Source organism: Passer domesticus, chromosome 19, assembly GCF_036417665.1.
Source record: "Passer domesticus isolate bPasDom1 chromosome 19, bPasDom1.hap1, whole genome shotgun sequence".
Taxonomy (NCBI): Eukaryota; Metazoa; Chordata; class Aves; order Passeriformes; family Passeridae; genus Passer; species Passer domesticus.
This window is the reverse complement of record NC_087492.1, coordinates 2,530,872-2,548,865: the sequence shown is the minus strand read 5'-3', so window position 1 is coordinate 2,548,865 and position 17,994 is coordinate 2,530,872. Positions and strand designations below refer to the sequence as shown.

The window sequence follows — 17,994 nt, the reverse complement described above, 5'->3', positions numbered from 1 at the left end:
ACTGATGAAGTGTAAATCTAAACCAGTTGACCAACATCTCTTTTTTTTTTAATAAAACATGTTTGTTAATGTTACTGGGTTTGGATAGAAAAATCAACAGAAGGAGAGAAAGAAGAGAAATTGTTCCCTGGTCCCTGGTTTTGACCTGTCTCCACACTTACTGCAGTTGTTACTACAATGTTGTAGCCAAAGACCAAAGGATCAGGGCTGACTGAAAGCACCAACACTTTGTTGTGCTCCATAAAATAATCTTGAGCTTTACAGGCCAGATGTAATGATATTTCTTAGTTTGAATCTTCCATCTCATTAGATTTTTATTCTGAATATTGGATTCTGCCCTTGGAGCAGGGTGAATACCTTTAGGTGTATTTCACTTTCTAATTGTTTGTCCTGAATTTACAAGTTTCCTGAATATCTTCAGGCAAGAGAAGCTCAAGTTAATGGTAACTAAATGTAACTTTCCTGTAATAGAATCATTTGAGTTATGTTTTCAGTCTGATCTAAATAGCAAAGTGAAAAAAGAAAATCAGGGAAGAAAGTGAGGTTACACAGAAGTTAGTGCTAGAAATAACATCAAAAATCATGAATAAATTGTAACATTTAAAAGGTTTTTGTTTTCTTCAACAAGAAAAATACACCTGGCAGTGAGCAGCTGTTATGTGCTTACATGAGTTAATACCAAAACAATAAGGAATCTTCCTTTATTCAACATGCACCAAACAAATAGATTCAAATGCATTTATTCTCTCTGATTTTAATGCAAACTACAAATTGCAAATAGAGTATAAAATAGATTCTCCCCTGTAAGAAAATCTGGTTCCTATTATGACAAAAATATAGTATTAAAGATTTCTTTTAAAAATACCAGCTTTATAAAATGCCAAGTAAAAAACTAACATCAGTGGTTGGTTTAAAGCCAAAAGATTAAGCCAAGGATCCATTAGAAGCCTGCAAGAACCTAAAGGGGAAATACCTTATTCTTGTGCTTATCTACAGGTGCAGTGAGAAATAGTTGCTGTTCCAGGTGCATTAAAAAGCTCTTTTCTCTCATTTACTGGGCAAGCATTAAAGATCTTTAATGCCAAGAGTGACAAGCAGCTCTAATTCTCACTGCAGTCCAGAGTATAAAATTTGCTCATAATCTTAATAAAATCAGTAGGTTGACCTTTTGGCTTGGGTAGTGTTAGAAGGATAAATACAGTTTAGTACAGTCTGGAACCCTACTGAAATCATAAAAGAAAATGCTGAATTAAGAAGTAATGCAGCACATTTCAAGGATCTGACTGTTTCCTATGAGAACACAAGAGAAGCAATGCTGGCTTTTTCTGCATTCATTCTGAAAAGTTTTCTCTACTTAGAAAAGGTCAAGTTGCCATTTTCTGCACTGTTTAAATACATGGTATCTGGAATTTGGAAACTCCTTCCTTGTGCCACCTACAGCTTAATCTGCAGTCAACTGAAAAACCTTAGTGTGAACAAACAAACTGGAACCCAAGTTGTTTGACAAGCTTTAGAAAATCTGGAGATGCATAGATGTGGCTCCATCCTTCCACTTGTTAACATGGTCTGAAATAACAGTTCTGCAGAGTGGACAGGTTTTTTCTCTATTAAACCATAAAGAGATGCATTCTTCACAAAATGTGTGCTGGAATGAAAAGAATGACAACTTAGAGCTTCTATGCTCTTCCATTTATATTATTTGTACAGTCTGATTTCTAAAAATAATCATCAAACATACACTCATCTAGTTTTATGTTGTCTTGTGTAACAGAATTTAAAAATATTCTTTAATTAAAAAAAAATAATTGGGATTATGTGTATTACCTGACAGATCAGCAGAATAGGCTTCTGAAATTCAGCTTGGCAAATGGAACAAATATCATCAGATTCAGAGCACTGTCTCTTGCTGGCTGGCACCCCATAGTGCTGGAAAACAAAGGATTTGCAGCAAAAATTTAATTTTGAGGGGGATGGAAAAGCCACACCCAAATACCAGGACAGAAAGGAATTTGGAGTAAGGGCTGCTGTGTCAGGGAAACTTAAATCCCTAATCTAAAGGAACACTGCTAATTTTAAAGTAGAAGCAGGAAAAAAGGATTATTTCACATCCTTTTATCTGAAGGCATGTGCAGATTTTTTTTGTGGGTGATTTGGTTGTTCAGGTGACACCACTATCCTTCAGTCAAGGAACTGAGACTGAAATGGGAGAATGACTATACAGGGGTTAATTTAAAATTGCATTTGTTTATTGCTAAAACAATACAAAGGAATAGGAGTGAGGAATTTCCAGAAGGATTTTCATCTCAACTGGGGTTATGGTTTTGTCATAAGAGAATTCAGTACTCACTGGGCGCGTAAAAAATATCCGTAAGACCTGCCTGAAGTTTCTCCATTGTCCAAAAAAGCTCAAAAGCTGCAATGGGAAAGAAAACTTGAGTTATGCTTAGTATTTTTTCACTGTGAACTAAAAAGCTCCCAAGCTTTTGATTCCAGCACTGGAAGTCTCACTGCTGGTTGGATGTTGGAAGTCACATAAGCACAGCAACAGTTCAGCTTGACCCTATTTTAAATGTTTAAATGTGACCAAATGAAGAATTTAGGCTGAAGTTTTTCTTAGGAGGGGTCTGGTTTTTAAGAGTGTTGAGTTTCTGAAATGAAGCAATGGAGTGCAAATGTAGCAGCATTATTATCACACTTGCAATGGTCTTTAGTCCTGGAATTAAGGTACCAGAGCATGGGGAAGTGTTGGTCATTTTTAAAGCCAAATGGTTACATTTGGGGCAGATGAGCTCTTTGGAGAGAAGCAGAGAGCCAGCAGGAAGATGGTTAACTTCTTTAGCATCACTCAGGATACTCCAACAGAGAAAATTTCATTTATTGGAAAATGGTGACTCTTTTAGCTGTAATTTTATCTTTATTTTTGCAAGTTCTGTGTCTGATGTGAGTGAATCTATGGCAGCTGTGTCCTCTGCTTTGCAGTTTATTGCTAGACAAAGATGATTTTAGTCCTCAGCCAGTGCTCCTGGAAGGCTGCAGCAAACTGAAGCAACTTGGCAGTGAGCTCAGAGGGGAATGTTCAGAAATGTGTCTGCAACCCTCCACTGATTATTCCTGCAGAAAACCACTTGAGAATTCTATACAAAATCTGAGCAGAGTCTAAAGCTTGCATACCTTGAGGATGAGGTAGAGAAGGCCCAGCAGAATGCCAAGGGTCCATCCCAGGGCAGTGTCCAGCTCCCCATAGGCCATGAGGTAACGGAACCAAACTGGTATGGGGACAAACATACGGTAATACTGGCAGAGTTCTTCTAACAGCATGTACCAGTAGCCCTAAGCAAGACATGCAAAGGAACAGCTCAAGATTTAAAACTCCAAGGATGTGCAAAAGACACAGAAAAGATGCATTGTTATTCTTTGGAGTAGCTTCTTGTAATGAAACAATTCAATGTGAAGCACAGAAAAAAAAAGATCAGAGGATGAGTCTCACAACTGTCCAAGTAACAGGAACAGGATTGATTGCTGGACTGCAGAAAATCAAATTATAGGCTGAACTGGGATGGCTTGGCAGATGCCTACCTACTTAACAAGGCTGTCAGACTTAATTTCATAAGCATTAAAAAAAGCAAAGTTACATGAAAAAGGAGAAAAACACAAATTTGGTCACAGAGATCAGCTTGTCATGGGCCAGAGTTGTGTCCTGCACTCAGGTTTAAAAGTGAGAATAAGGCTCATTACATGAACATTCTGTGTGTACATGTATAATAAATATTTAGCTTAGCTTTTAAGGAAATAAAGTAAGTTTTTCTTAAAAATGTGTTTGTAACTCTTTCTATAATGTACACTGGATGATGCCACAATTTGCCACTATTGAGCAGATTCTTTCTCTAGTTTAGCCATGGTGTAATGGAATTTTCAATAACTTTTTTTCATGTTACATCACTAGCTGTAGAAAAAAAAAATAGAGATCTTGATTATAAATCAGTATTTAGAGAAGCCAGTTGTAGCTCAGAAGAACTTGTTCTGGTACATTACAAGAGATAAAAACGTCCCAAAACACCCTGTTCAAATGCTACCACATCAAACTGTACTCGCTGATTTATTTTTTCTGAACCAGCACTAGTAATTGCAATTTTAAGATAAAATGTAATTGGTTTTGCCTGCCTCACCTTGGGAAGCAGATAAAAATAAATACACCACCAGTGAGTGTAAGCTTCTGAGAAAATTATTAAACCTCACTGACTTGAGAAATTAAACTGTGCATCAAATTTCTTGATCCGACACAAATATTCCTTAAGTTTATTAACAACAAAAAAAATTCAGGATTATTTTTGAAGAGACAGAAAAAAAACCAGCTGTATGCACGTGCAGATCTTAAAATCTTGACTGTTCTTGTTGAGCATGTGCAAAATTTGCTGTGCCCCAGCTGCTCCAGGCCAACTGCCTGTGTACACATTCCTACAGAGCAGAAAATAAAAGGTTTGCTCCAACCCCCAACTTGGAGACAGAAATAAACCCATTTATCCAATGATATAATGCAAGCAATTGTTTCTGATCAGACTGAAAACCTTTTTTAGCACCAAGCAGAGAAGAACATGAAATCCACAGGGTTTTCCTGCCCACGGTGTAGTGGTGGATTATATACAGACATTTAATTAAAGATTTTTCTCTGGGTAGAATTTAATAATTAATTACTTTTACCATAAGAGAATCTTCACAAGGAATCAAAACTCCAGCTTGTTTCCTTACCTTGGATTTAAAGGACATGATAAAAGAAGGCACCAGGAGAATAAAGCACTTCAAGCCCATGAAGAGGAATTTCAGAATAAAGTCTGTGACTCCCACAATCCAAAGCACCTCCCAAAAGTTCATAAAATCCACAGTGGGGCTTAAGAAGATTAAGCTACAAAAAGAAGTATCAGAAGTTACTGGAGCACCCTATTTAGAGGAAACTGTAACCTGAGATTATCACAGCAGGTTTAATTAAAAAAGGAAACTTGGTTCACACCGAGGGAAAACATTTGCTAAGAAAATGAACTGCTCATTGTAAATGGATCACTGAGGATCTCTGACAACTTTTCCATCCTGGAACCTGCTTTGCTGGATCTTCATCACAGCCCCCATCCTCCAGAGCTCAGTTTGCTGTCTCAGTTTGGCACTGAGCCTTTGATTTCCAGCCAAGGCTGCAGCTACAGAATGGTCAAGGGGGAAATCAGTCGGAGTCATAAACTCCAGAGCCCCAGGATGCCACGTTTGGTATTCCCAAGGGTCAGAGCTGGCAGTCAAAGCCAGGAATGTTCTCTGTGGTACAGCAGTGCCATTAAATCAAGTATGGAGTCTAGCAAATTCCAACATACTGTTTTTAAGGACAGCACCTGTTAAATTTGGCAGAAGGGGAGGAATGGAGATTAAAGTGAAAGACAAACCAATGCCACAATTAAAGAAAAACAGCAGACAAAGTGTCCCCAGTTAATGTCTGAGCCATGTATGGTGGGGTAGAGCTGTTTCTACACTCACCTGTGATACAGGGACTGAGAGTGGAAGGTGTAATAACAATTAAATAAAAACAGCAGACAAAGTGTCCCCAGTTAATATCTGAGCCATTTATGGTGGGGTAGAGCTGTTTCTACACTCACCTGTGATACAGGGACTGAGAGTGGAAGGTGTAATAACAATTAAATAAAAACAGCGGACAAAGTGTCCCCAGTTAATGTCTGAGCCATGTATGGTGGGGTAGAGCTGTTTCTACACTCACCTGTGATACAGGGACTGAGAGTGGAAGGTGTAATACAAGAGCAGAGATGACCCACTCAGGTAGAGGAGCACCCAAGTGCACTGCAGCCTGGAGCACCGTTCCTGCAGGGGGGGTAAAGACACATTGCAGTCCTTGCCTCAGAGCAGTGCTGAAACACATCCCAAACACCAGGACTACCAGGGGACTTTATCTTAGGGGTTTAGACCCCATAAAACAGGAGAACTCAGTGGGAAGGTAAAGCAGTAATTTTAGTATTTTCAACCTACCAATTTCTAGGTGTACCAAGGTTTTTTCTAAAGACAACCAAAACCCACCCCACTCTGAAGAAAAAGGTTTCCCTCTGGGAGCGGACACAGAGCTGAAGATTTAAACTGTCAACTGCTATTTCATCCCACTAATATAGTTAAGAAGTTAATCCATAACTTACAAAAAAGTGATTTCAATAGTCAAAGTCAGAGGGGAAAAAAAACACCCCCTTGAATTTTGCAAACCTTGTTATCTGAGAAGTTCCCCTGTACAGAAGCATTAAGACTTTACTTCTATCTTGACAGCTAATATTATTAAGTAAATAAAACAACATGTCTATTCACATTTCTTTCAAAAATGATTAACTTGTTAAAGTCTTGCTTAACTAAAAGAATTTTGTTGCATAGGGTGATACTTACTCTGAGAAAAACCTGATTTACTATGCTTTTGTTTGCATATGCATAAGTTGTTAGCAGCCCGATTCCAAGAGAAATGCCTATTAGGAAAATAGGATCAGTTATAAACATGAAAAGGAAAAAAAAAAATCACTGAACTGGGTTAAAAAGCAGCCACTTCTAATATGTCTTTGTAATTAGAATTAATAGCTCAGACTCTCAAGCCAGGATAATTAAGCACATTGTACATATGCCAGCAAAGGAAACAGAAGCCACTGAAATGTAGTTTAGTAAATCTCTCTTTCTGATGAATAAAGCAAATAAAAATAAAGCTAAAAATAAATCGAATTACATTTCAGGCATGGTTATTAGTACATTTCTTGGCCGGGGGGACTGAGGGGGGTCTGGTTCTGATCTACCCTACCGCTGATGTGCTGCATGAGGAGTTTGACGCCGAGGATCAGCAGGTAGGGCAGGCTCTTGTGCAGCCAGTGCAGGAGGCAGCGCAGCTCGGACAGGGAGCTGCCGCCCTGCTCCTCGGGCTCCGCGGCCGCATCCTCGGGCCCTGCTGCCTCCCCGAGGGCGTGCCCCTGGGGGCGGCTCTGCGAGCCCGGCCTGGAGCCCCGGCAGGTCGCGTTTTCCCTGGATTCCGCCGCGCCGGAGCCCAGCTGGATCCGCACGTCCCCCGGGCAGGAGGTGTCTCCTGCCAGCCTGGCCGAGGAGGAGGAGGAGGAGGAGGAGGAGGGATCGCCGCTGCTCTGGATGCTGTGGAGATGGGAGCAGTCGGGGTGCATGGTGGGGCTTGCTCCTGGGGCTTTTTCTAATTTGTGTCTCCTAGAGCGGGATATAAACAGGAACAGTTAAAGAGATAGAGTTCAGGAGAATAAAATTCCAATAGCTGTACTGAGTGACTTCAAATTCTCTGAGATCCTGCCCGAGTTTGTTGTGTGGGTCCCTCCACAGGACAGCCTCCTGTGTCCCAAATTAAAATTATTTCCTTCCCCCCACGTGCAGGGGGGGAAGGAAATAATTTCCTTCCCCCCACGTTCCTTCCCTCCAGGTTTTCCTGGCTGCCTTAGGAGCAGCTAAAAGTGCAAATCAGAACAGCAAAAGCTGCTGGACAGGAGACCAGCATGGTTTGTACGGGAGAGGTCTTGGAAGTGCTGCATAATTTCACAAAAATAGCAACAGCAGTGGGCCAGAAAAGGAGCAAACACTGATGGGAAGGAAGCGGGGAGTACATTTCCATGCATCCATTAATTGGTGAGCACTGGCTCAGACACGTCCAGTCAAAAGCCAGTGCATGCTCAAAACTGAGGGCCATTATGAGATTAATGAGATTATCCTGTCTGGGGAAGGGAGCAGAACCAGGTTAGGCCATTTTCGAAGAAGCATTTGAAAGAGTGAAAAATGAAATGCAGCCAAATGAGGGCTGATTTGTCTTTCCTTTGGCATCTTTTGGTTGTCCTTTGGGCACTTTTTCACTTCTCCATGAGTCTTTACTCAGATCAAATAGGGTTAAATCAGCTTCTCTGGGCTGGTGTGACATCAGAGTAATGATTTTGGAGAATGCCTCGAAGCTGAATTTGACACAATACTTGTCACTATGGACTAATTTGAAACACTGAGAATTTTTATATAATTCTCTTCCTACTGTTCAAACTCTTACAGATTCCTCTTTGAAAATATTTTTTTCACAGCTAGGTTCACTGGGGATACAGAAACAAAGCAAAATCGGTTTTGCACAGCAAGTTCTGGATGCATTTGCACAAACCTCAAATTCTTTAGCCTTTAAAAAGAAGGTAAAATTAAAGAGTAGAACCACTTTAACACATGAATATGAGTACTTACTAATATTTACAAGTGCTCCTCCTACTACTACTATTTTTTTTGTTGGCCAAAGATGACATCATACTTCAAAACAACCTAAATTCGCATTCTGTATTTTTTTTTTGCACAGAAATAAAACCGATGGAGATGGTAGTGACTAGTGAGCAGTGTTACAGTGTTACTGAGCGATGTTTTTACAGGAAGGAATAAAAAAAGACACCTCATTTACCCTGCAGTTGGTGTTTTGGGGCCGGGTGCTGTCAGCAAGGACTGACAGCTCGGCGCTGAAAAAGCCGGAGCTGCAGGATCGCACCTCCCCTGGCACTGCGCCGAGCAAACTTTCAAATCACCGAGTTATTAAATGGGATTTCAGAGAAGACTCCCGCCAGCACCCAGATTTTGTTCTCCCCCACAAAAAAATATTAACTAAAATAAGGTTCTTGCTTAAGGCCCCTTCGCGCATTCCCCGTGTCTCCCGGGGCCGCTGCTCCCCCCGCGCTCCGGGAGCGGCTCCCGCACCTCGCCGGGACCCCCGGGAGGGTCCGAACCGCCGGGAGCTCCTCAGGAGGGCTCATCCCGGGAACCCCTCGGGCGGTTTGCACCGCCGGGACCCCCGCACAGGGAAGGGAATGCAAGGAAAGGGTGACCCCAGAGCCGCGTCCCCGCGTCCCCCTCCCTGCGCTGCGCCGTGAGGGGACACGGCGGGCGGCCCCTTTCCCGCCCTTCCCCTCACGGTACCTCATGGGGCGCCCGGCGCCTCCCGCCCGCAGCCCGCCGCCATCGCCGGGGCCCAGGGGGTGGGAGAGGGCGCGGCGGGGGGAGGAAGAGGAGGAGCCGTGAGGGGAGGAGGAAGGAGAGGAGTGAGGAGGAGGAGGAGGAAGGCTCCGGGCTGGGCGTTGCTCTGGCAACGTCGCGGCCTTCGCCCCGTCGTGAGGAGGGCGCGCCTCCCCTCAGCCCCGCCAAAACCAGGGGGGAGGGTCCTGTTGCTTTTTATTGAAAGCCTCAATTAAAATTAACCTGGGAGGGCAATAATAAGGAAGGAAATGAAGGGATGGATGTAAAAGTATATGTGTGCTGCGGTGTCATTACTTGTCGGTGGCGATTAAGGGAGTCCTGCTGTCTGGAAATTGGCTTTGCCTCCCAGGAAACCTGAGGAAAGCGCTGCCCTAGGTAATGCTGCTGTAGCTCTTGGGAGAGGCTTGGAATGAAAAAGATACAGGTTTTCTTTTTGAAATATGCTCTTGAATAAATTAGTTTGCGTCCAGAAATGGCATCTGTTTTCCCTGGCTCAGATATTTTTCTAGAAAAAGTGTTTAGGTATGCAGCTCACACGGAAAGTGGGACTAATATCTAAGCAGCTTTGAAAAATCAGTGCTGCGTTGTTTTGAGTTAGAACAGAAATGCTGGTTTAATTCCAAAGTTTGAATACAGCAATGCTGTGGGGTCAGTAACCCCTGGAGAGGGAAAGGATGTGCCCTAAGATGTAGATGTTATGAAGTGGAAAGCTAAGTGTTTGGAAGAGTTAAGTGGCCTGGTGTTCAGTGACACCATCTAACAACAAAGCTTTTTTTATTTTTCAGGGAAGTAGCTGAAAACACTGGCTGCATCTCTGTGTCTCTTGGAGGTAGGTTTTGAGGAGGCAATTTGGTCTACTTTTATGATGTTTTTGGAAACTGTGCCTAGAATTTCCCGACTGGAAAGTTCAGGTCACATATCCTTTGCTTTTGCTCAGGCTGTGGCTGATGGATTGGAAGAAACCTGGGCTGGTTATCACAGCTATACTTAAGTATTAAACATACCCACAGTAGGGGGTATGTTCCTGTAGGCCCTCTGAACTCAGAAGACCTTTCTCATTTGTGTAATTTTTCTGTCTAACTATCCCAATACTGCTCAGTAGCAGCACCAATGCAGATTTCAGATGCCTGGCAGAAAGCACTCAAAAAATTTTATGGCCACGTCCCCATTCTTCCAAGGATAACACAAACCTGTTGTGTTTGGCTTCTGCTGTGCCATATTGTTCATTCTCCCACTCTTTGCTCAGTCAGTCACTTGCATCGTGTTTGGATTATGAAGGACAATGTGAAAAAAGTCTTAATTTGCTTCTCAAATCAGGGAAAGCAATTATAAATCTTTTATTTTTAAATAGTGTTTTATGATTGGAAATTATGCATGCCTTCTGTACATCGCTTGGAAGGGTATAAATATAAAAGATTTGTTCAGCTGTTTCTTTTATGTAATTATAAAATGCATTAAAGTACAAATGTAGCTTTAAATCCACGTTGTTCTCAAACTATTTCTCACTGCCACATGCACTGAAAATATGAAATTAATTCATGGCAGCTTATTAATCAGTGGTGTTTGCTCATGCAGGTCACTTGCTGATTTATCTCCAATTCACAGCTCATTAGAAGGTGTGTAACTCTTCAGAGATGTTGTTATTTAACAGGTATGTTTTCCTAGTGCCATTAATGACCTCTGGATTTAGTAACTCCTGACACAAGAGAGATTTGGGAGATTATTCACAGAAAATTGGAAGTCCTTTCCCATGGGCATTGGACACATTAGGTCATGGAATACCTTGTGATAAATTTACCAATCTGTACTTGGATTCTACTCCTAGGGTGCCAACAAATTTCATTGAGTGCCCAGGCACATTTTCAGGTGTTTATACACTCCGAAGTGTCCCAGACTTTCTCATCCTCCCAGGAAGAGGTGGTACCTCCCTAATTGGTGCAATCAGCACTTTCCATCAGTGTGTGCCTGCTCCTCCTGGGGTTGTCCAGTGCATGAAAACATTGGAACAAACTCTGGTGCTTGTGGAACTCTGCCTGGGATGCCCTGGCAGCTCAGTATTTACCTCTGCAGCAACAGTTATACTCTCCTGGAAATTGCTAAAATTTCTGTTTTATGGGCAGAAATATTAGAAGAATATATTTTGTGTCCTAAAGGAGCTCTGCAGAAACCTGAGCAGGTTAAGGGATTACAATCTTCACCTTTTGTTTCACCTTTTTTTTTTCATCAGAAGGAACTGGTTCTTTAAAATGGGGTGTGCAGCATCATCTGTGGTGGAATTTAAAGGAGCTGATCTCAGATACAGGGAAAGCAATTTTAGTTAATGATATGATAAAAAATTGGGCTTTTTGGTAAGAGTCTGTAGAATAGCAGAATGTCCTGAATATTCAAAGCCTTTATTGGTTTGTCTTCATTTTACCCAAAATGCTGCTTGAGTATGGAAGACTTCTGCAAAATTAAGAGGGTTTTGTTTAAACTGTTTGAAGGATTTGAAAGTCCTGCCAAGAGGCTCAAATAACCTTTAAAATTCGAATGTTTCCTGAGTTTTGAGTGCTCCATCTTCTAAAAACTGTCTCCTGCAACTCTACAAACCCTGACTTCAGTTTGTATTTCGAGCACAAGGAAACAGCTCCTGCATGTGAGGCAGTGAAGAACAGAGCCCAGTTCTGGAAACACCCCTGAGGTGATGGCTGAGTTTCACTGCTGAGCTCTGATCCTCTAAGCTTTGTCAAGGAGACTCGTGAGGAATTCGAAGCAGATATTTTTGTGTTGCAATGACATCACCCCGTTCCCTGAGGTTTCCAGAAATCTTACAAGCCCTCTGTGTACAGCAGCCTGTTCATTCCTGTGAAGTCATTCTAAACTGAGAGTAATTCCACTGCACTGCTGTCATGTAATTGTTCCAAAGCTGCTGAATTAAATCCCGGAGTCTTGTTTTATTTTTTTTTAGGCAAAGATAAAGCCTTGAATGAGAATCAGCCAGCGGAGCCACAAAGGGCAGCTGTAGTTTTTGCTCCCTGCACAGGAGGGTGCTCAGCCTCTGTCTTTATCTGCAGGAAGGAGTGACTCCCGTGGTCATCAGGACCAAGTGGAGAAGCTGTTTCCTGAACCGAGCTTTTCTTGCAGTGACACTGGAGGATCTGTTAAATCCAGTGACTCAAAAATTATTCAGCCGTTGAGGAATTTCGGGAGGTGTGTGTTAATTGCTGCTGTTAAACCATTACGGAGGTATTTAGGTCAGAAGATGTAATGATCATGACGTTGGTATTCTCTAATGGGTGTCCTTAAAGGTGCCAGGGTTTTCAATAGGACCTTTGAAGTTTCTCAAAAATAGGGTTTTTTCCCATCTCACTTGCTCATCTGAACGTGTGAATCCCCGTGTGAATCATTCAATTGAACAGTGAATTCTCATGTGTGAGCAGGAACGGGTTTACCAGGGAGGGGTGATGAGTTTGTTAATTTATATTCCATTTGTAGTAGCTGCTAGTAGTTACATCCTTAGTTATTCTGTATTTTCCTTGTTAAATCAAAGAACATCCTGAGTTGGAAGGGACCCACTGGGATCATCCAAGTGCCACTCCTGGCCCTGCACAGGACAGCCCTGGCAATCCCACCATGTGTGTGATATACAGCAATACATTTTATATTCCAAACCCAAAGTAATCTTCTAACATAACTCATAAAATGGAATTTGACTTTCTGTTTACCTTTTTAGGGATCAAAGAGGGGTCCTGGATGTTGTTGTCTGGTCAGGTTTTAGTTAAGCGAGTTTTCTGTCTGAAAGCAATTTGTCAAACCTGTGTGTTGTACAATATTCCAGCCCTCTGGGTGCACATCCAATTTAGTCACTGAGGAAAGACAGTTTTGTTTTTAAAAAGCAGATGTCTGGAAAAGGAAATATCTCCTTTCAGACCTTTTGGAATAAATACAAACCCAGAAATGTAGTAGGCAAAATCTTGTTTGCTGTGGTGAAGGGGATTCGTCCCCTTAACATCAGCACATAAATATTTGCTTCATTTCAGTCAATATTTACCTCACGGGTCAATAAAACTTGTTTTGCACTTCACAGAGTTAACATTTACTTGCTGTTTTTAGCTTGGTGACAATATTTTAAATTCTCTTAAGGATATGGGGGGCTTTTCTAACAAAATATTTTGTTTTAGCAGAGATGTGTTAGTTTATTAGGAAGTGTTATCCAAGAATCAGACCATGTTTGTCATGTAATAAGATTATCCAGATTATGCCTATAACACTTTACAAGTATCAAAAGGATTTTTTTTGCTTGAAATTGACTAAATGTCTTACCAAATTTAAAAGCAATTGCTCGTGTCTGTAAAATTAGGCAGTAAAACTTATGACACAGATGCTAATTTGGTAAAGTGAAACTGAATCGGAAAATTATTTTTGTTTTGGAAAACAATCACTAATTTAACCATTTTTTCAGTTAAGGCAAAGCACAGTGGCCAAGCTTGTATGGTTTAGGAGGAAATGCAGAGGTGAATTTGAGATCCTCGAAGCTGACAAGACCACGTTTGTGAACAAACAAGTTCATTTCCACGGAAGAACTTCCCCTGTGCATTTCAATTTCCATCAGAGCTGGCTGTGTGCTATTTCCAGTGGTTGAGGTGTGTTGGAAGTTGATCCATGGCTTTCAGCCTGCTCCAGCCTTTGTCTGCAGCCCTGGGTGAGGGCCAGGCCCAGCTCCTGTGTCTGCTCCCAGGAGATAACGGGGTGCTTGTTAAGCCATTTGTGTTATCTCTGCCCTGTACCCTGCTCCTGCCCGCTGGGCTTAACCCCAGTCCTCAGCAGCTTGTTTACATTTCTGTCACAAAAAAAGACCCCAAACATCTCCAGTTCTGCCCCTCAGAATGGTGATTTTGTGATTGATACAATTGGTGAGGTCGCTTAATGGAAGTCTTCAGTTGAACTAAAGTCTCTGAACTAAATCACAGCACACCCATATCCTTCAAACTGTCAAACAAAACATCTGTTTATGATAATGATTATCTTAATTGAAGAGTTCTAGCTCATGCCATGCTTTTCTTCATTAATGAAAGAATACTTAGAAAAGTACTTAACTATTTAAGTAAGAACTACTTCTGAAGTGAAACAGTGCTGAAGGAGTACTGGAATTCATCTTAGCCCCCTATGTAAACTTCCTCCAGGTGAACTTAACCAAGTTAACCATTTTTCAGCCTCCAGTGCTGCAGAAAAAATGTGCTTCCTTAAATCTGGCTTGCTTGCAGACAGAGTCTGACACACTGGATTTAGTACAGCTGCAGAATTAACATTCAAAACTCCCATGCTGCACAGTTTCCCCACGTGTTACATAAAAATGCTGTGCAGTTCCTCTCTCCAAAGCTACTCTCTCAGGGCTTTAGCTGCCTGTTTGCCTCCCCTTTGGTTACTGTACATTTGTACACAGTCCAATTATACACACTCACCCAAATTACTGTTCATTGGGAGACAAATATGGTAAATTGATAATTCTGCCACTATTGGCTTAACATGTAAGGTGTAACAGCTTCAGGACATATTTTGAAGGTATGTTGTGTTTCAGGTGATGGGAGGAAATGTGGTTTCTGTGATGGTTTGGAGGTTGTTGAGTTTCAACATCCACAGTTTGGGATCCATCTCTGTCGTGTTTAATCCTTCAAGGTAGAGAATGGCTTAGATTCCATTCCCAAATTTTCAGGATTTTTCATCCAGAGACTAAATTTCATTCAGGAAGATTTTTGGGAAAGTAACTGATTTAATTTAGGGACTAGATGGATTTTAAAGTCCTGTGGTAGGTAAATACCATCAGGAATACCTCCTCCTCCTCCATGGCTTTTCATGGCAAAAGTAGTTCTGTTACTTTTGTATTCTAAAGAAATACTTCCTAACCTTTATTTTGCAAAGAGTCCTTTTTAGCAACCAACTAATTTTTTTGGACTTTTACCAGTTTTTCAGCCCAGACTTGGAAATCACTCCTTCCCTCTTTATCCTGGTGGTCCTTCCCCTCCAGGAGAATCCCAGCTTGGATTCCAATGGAGCCAGCAGTGAAGGGTGGATTTGGAGCAGTGTGAAATTCTTGCTGGTGCTGCTGCATCTCCTGACAGGAGAGCAGAGCCACAGAGGGGGAAACAGCATCAACATTCTTCATAAAGCAGAGAAAAGAGGTGCAGGCAAATCCTTTAAATTGAACTATAATGAAGTTATTGTTTATGGCCCAGCTTCTCCCTTCCATCCAGAATTTGTCATTTAGGTGGCTGGGCCAGCAGGTGCAAACATAATTGAATTCAGGGAAATAAATAAGGAGGGAGGCTGGGGATTGTTTGCTAAAAAGAAGACATCTAGTTTACTAATTAGGAGGATTTATAGGATGCTGCACTTAAAAGTAGATGATTATTGATAGTTCATCCTAATCATGAGAGTTACTTTATAGTTTGAGGTTTCTTCCAGCAATAACCAGGAACAGCCCCTCTGCTCTGGACACTGCTGTTTGCAGCTGGAACCTTTCTGAAAGGCTGCACAGAAACACTGCTGTCAATTTAGAGAGGAGGAAGCAAAAAATGTGTCTTTGAATTAGTTAGACAGAGGAAAGAAGTTGGAATTGTTTTTAATTATAAGAGCATAAAAAGTTATAGGACTGTAGGAAACTAAGATGGAAATTGCTTTTGATATTCTCTTCTAAAGGTATTTTAATGGACATCAGAGGTAGATATTAAACTAAAATATTTGTCAGTGGACACTGCTGAAGTGCAAGTTAAATATTTTTAAATTTCATTGATATTAAATGCAGTAGTGCTGATAACACTGGCACTTAGGTCAATATCATTTCTCATTAAAGTTCTTTTAACACTCACAGCTTTATCAGTTACCAGCGAGCTCATCACAGGTATGAATTACACATTTCCCATGCCTTTATCTAATTCATTTCTCCATCCTGCACTTCAATAATTTGAATCTGAAGTATATCAGGAAAACAGAGTTGTTTTCTTCTCTGTGGAGAGCTCAAGCAGAACTATTCCTCACAAAGAGCAACAAACAGCCAGACTGAATTACCATGGAGGATGTTGCAGCTGAGCTTGTAAATATTATTTTGATAGACTTACATTTCTTTCTGAAAGGAAAGAGCATTAAGGAATATTTGAAAATATAGAAAGGGAATAATAGAAAATAAACTGAAAACCAGTAAGATAAATTTGGCTCACCAGCCTTTTTGCCATTTCATATCTAACATTCATTTTTGAGATAGATCAGTTACTTCAAGCTGAGGCCAGTTCAGTTTTATGTGCCTGGTAAAATGGAGTGGATTCACAAGGATCTGGCCCATTCTCTTCTGTCACCTCATATTTCTGTTACTATGTCTGTACATTCTATTTTAACAGTTTGAAGAAAAGTAAATGAAAGTTTCTAAGTAAATATTTTTACATTCAGTTACTCTACAGAGCTTGTGTATTGTGCATTCCTCCAAGTAATTCATCATGATGAAATGCAATGCTGAAGTAAAAGAGTTAATTAAAATATAGATTGGAAATTAAAATACCAAATGAATCTAATCTGAGAGTTATGATTTCAGCTTTTCATGTGCCCAGCAACAAATGAATGAATATCCAAGGAGTGGGACAGCCACGCACTCAGAGCTGGGGCACTCAGCAGCAGCCAGGGAATGAGAGAATCCTTTAATACAGAAATCTGCACTTTGCTTTTGGCAGGGCTGTTCTGAGAAGGGGTTTATGATGCCCCAGGAGACTGGATTTTTCTGGATTTGGGAGGAACCAGTAGGTCTAGAGGTGTGTGGATGTACTTGCCATTCCTCAGCTGCCTCAGGAAATGCAGAACTTTGCTTCTACAACTTCCCTGTGGGTGCAGACTGATGTGTCCCATGGACAATCCAGCTTAGTGTAAAAATTAGTTCAGTTTGCTTCTGATTTAATTGCAAAATCACTCAGACTTTGTGTGTTTTCTCTGTGAGTAATCCAAATTTAGATTTCACTGTTGGTGCTACCTGTTTTTTTTTTTTTGTGTGTGTGTGTGTTTGTGTTTAATGCAGCTGAAAGTTATTATGTAAAATGGGTAAATTGGAGTCTTTAAAGGAGCTGCCAACTTACATTTGCCTGAGTTCCTTCAGCACTGGAGAGGAGAGGAAGAATTCCAGACACGTCATCCTGATTTCACAAGTCTGCAGAGATCTCCAGAGTGGACTTACCCATCTGTGTGAGGTAGTAAACAGCTCTGTGCTTTTGTTCCTCACAAGTGCTGCACATGTGTGCTCCAGCCGTGTCATCCATGTCATCCACACTTCTCCTCTGTCCAGGCTGGCCATGGCCTGGCTGGGCACAGCAGAGTCCTCAAGGTTGGCAGAAGTGGGCACTTGCCCTCAGAATCACCCTGAAGTGCAGAGCAGGTGCAGGACTTCCTCTCTGACCTTCCCCCAAAACACCAAAATTGGCATCTGAACATTCCTGCTTCGCTGTTCAGGGACAATACTTAGCTCATTACTAAAGTGTTCCTCCCAAAACTTGACATTTTTCTGTGTTCACTCACCCTGAAGTGACAAAAGATAGGAAGGAGAGGAAAATGGGAAGGGAGGCTTTCCTTGCTCTAACCTTGGCTTCCAAAACAATGCTGGAGAAAGCCACTCTTGTGTCTGGGCTTCCAACCCAAGGCACCATCCCTGTCAGGGATGTTGTTCACAGCTCCCTGCTCTGCCAGTGTTGGAGCTCTGTTGTTCAGTTTTGTCCATGGCACTGTGGGAGAGATCTCCCCTGCTCCAGAGTCCCCGTGGCATCTCCTCAGCACACCCAAATTCACCTTTCAGCTGGGTCCTACAAATCAAAGCCTCCTTGTGGAGCAAACCCACATTCCCTTCGTTGTTGTTTCACACTGTGTACCCATGAAGGGTCCTTCTGGACTCAGTTCTAAAGGGATAATTGTACTACTTAAATATTAAATATCCAAGTTCTTTTTTTTTATTGTTAAACCAATATTAAA

The 17,994-nt window shown here is 41.5% G+C and overlaps 1 protein-coding gene and 1 long non-coding RNA gene across 25 annotated transcripts in view; one reads left to right on the top strand and one right to left on the bottom strand.

The window, feature by feature from the left end:
* Window positions 1–724: 724 nt before the first annotated feature.
* On the bottom strand, window positions 725–9,171 carry RNFT1 (ring finger protein, transmembrane 1). The gene is made up of 9 exons (XM_064395013.1): window positions 8,962–9,171; window positions 6,818–7,227; window positions 6,418–6,494; window positions 5,753–5,853; window positions 4,747–4,900; window positions 3,172–3,330; window positions 2,348–2,413; window positions 1,825–1,926; window positions 725–1,645 (listed from the first exon to the last, which is right to left on the bottom strand). The coding sequence occupies exons 1-9, from the start codon at window positions 8,964–8,966 to the stop codon at window positions 1,511–1,513; spliced, it is 1,209 nt and encodes a 402-aa protein (XP_064251083.1). The 5' UTR covers window positions 8,967–9,171; the 3' UTR covers window positions 725–1,510.
* LOC135283873 (uncharacterized) overlaps window positions 8,691–17,994 on the top strand; it is a 23,210-nt gene continuing 13,906 nt past the window's right edge. For 2 of the 24 annotated variants that reach the window (XR_010349467.1, XR_010349468.1), the window contains exons 1-4: window positions 9,150–9,393; window positions 9,804–9,847; window positions 10,594–10,669; window positions 17,054–17,222. This is a non-coding gene — a long non-coding RNA (uncharacterized LOC135283873). The other 22 variants (XR_010349486.1, XR_010349479.1, XR_010349480.1 and 19 more) reach the window with 22 other exon arrangements.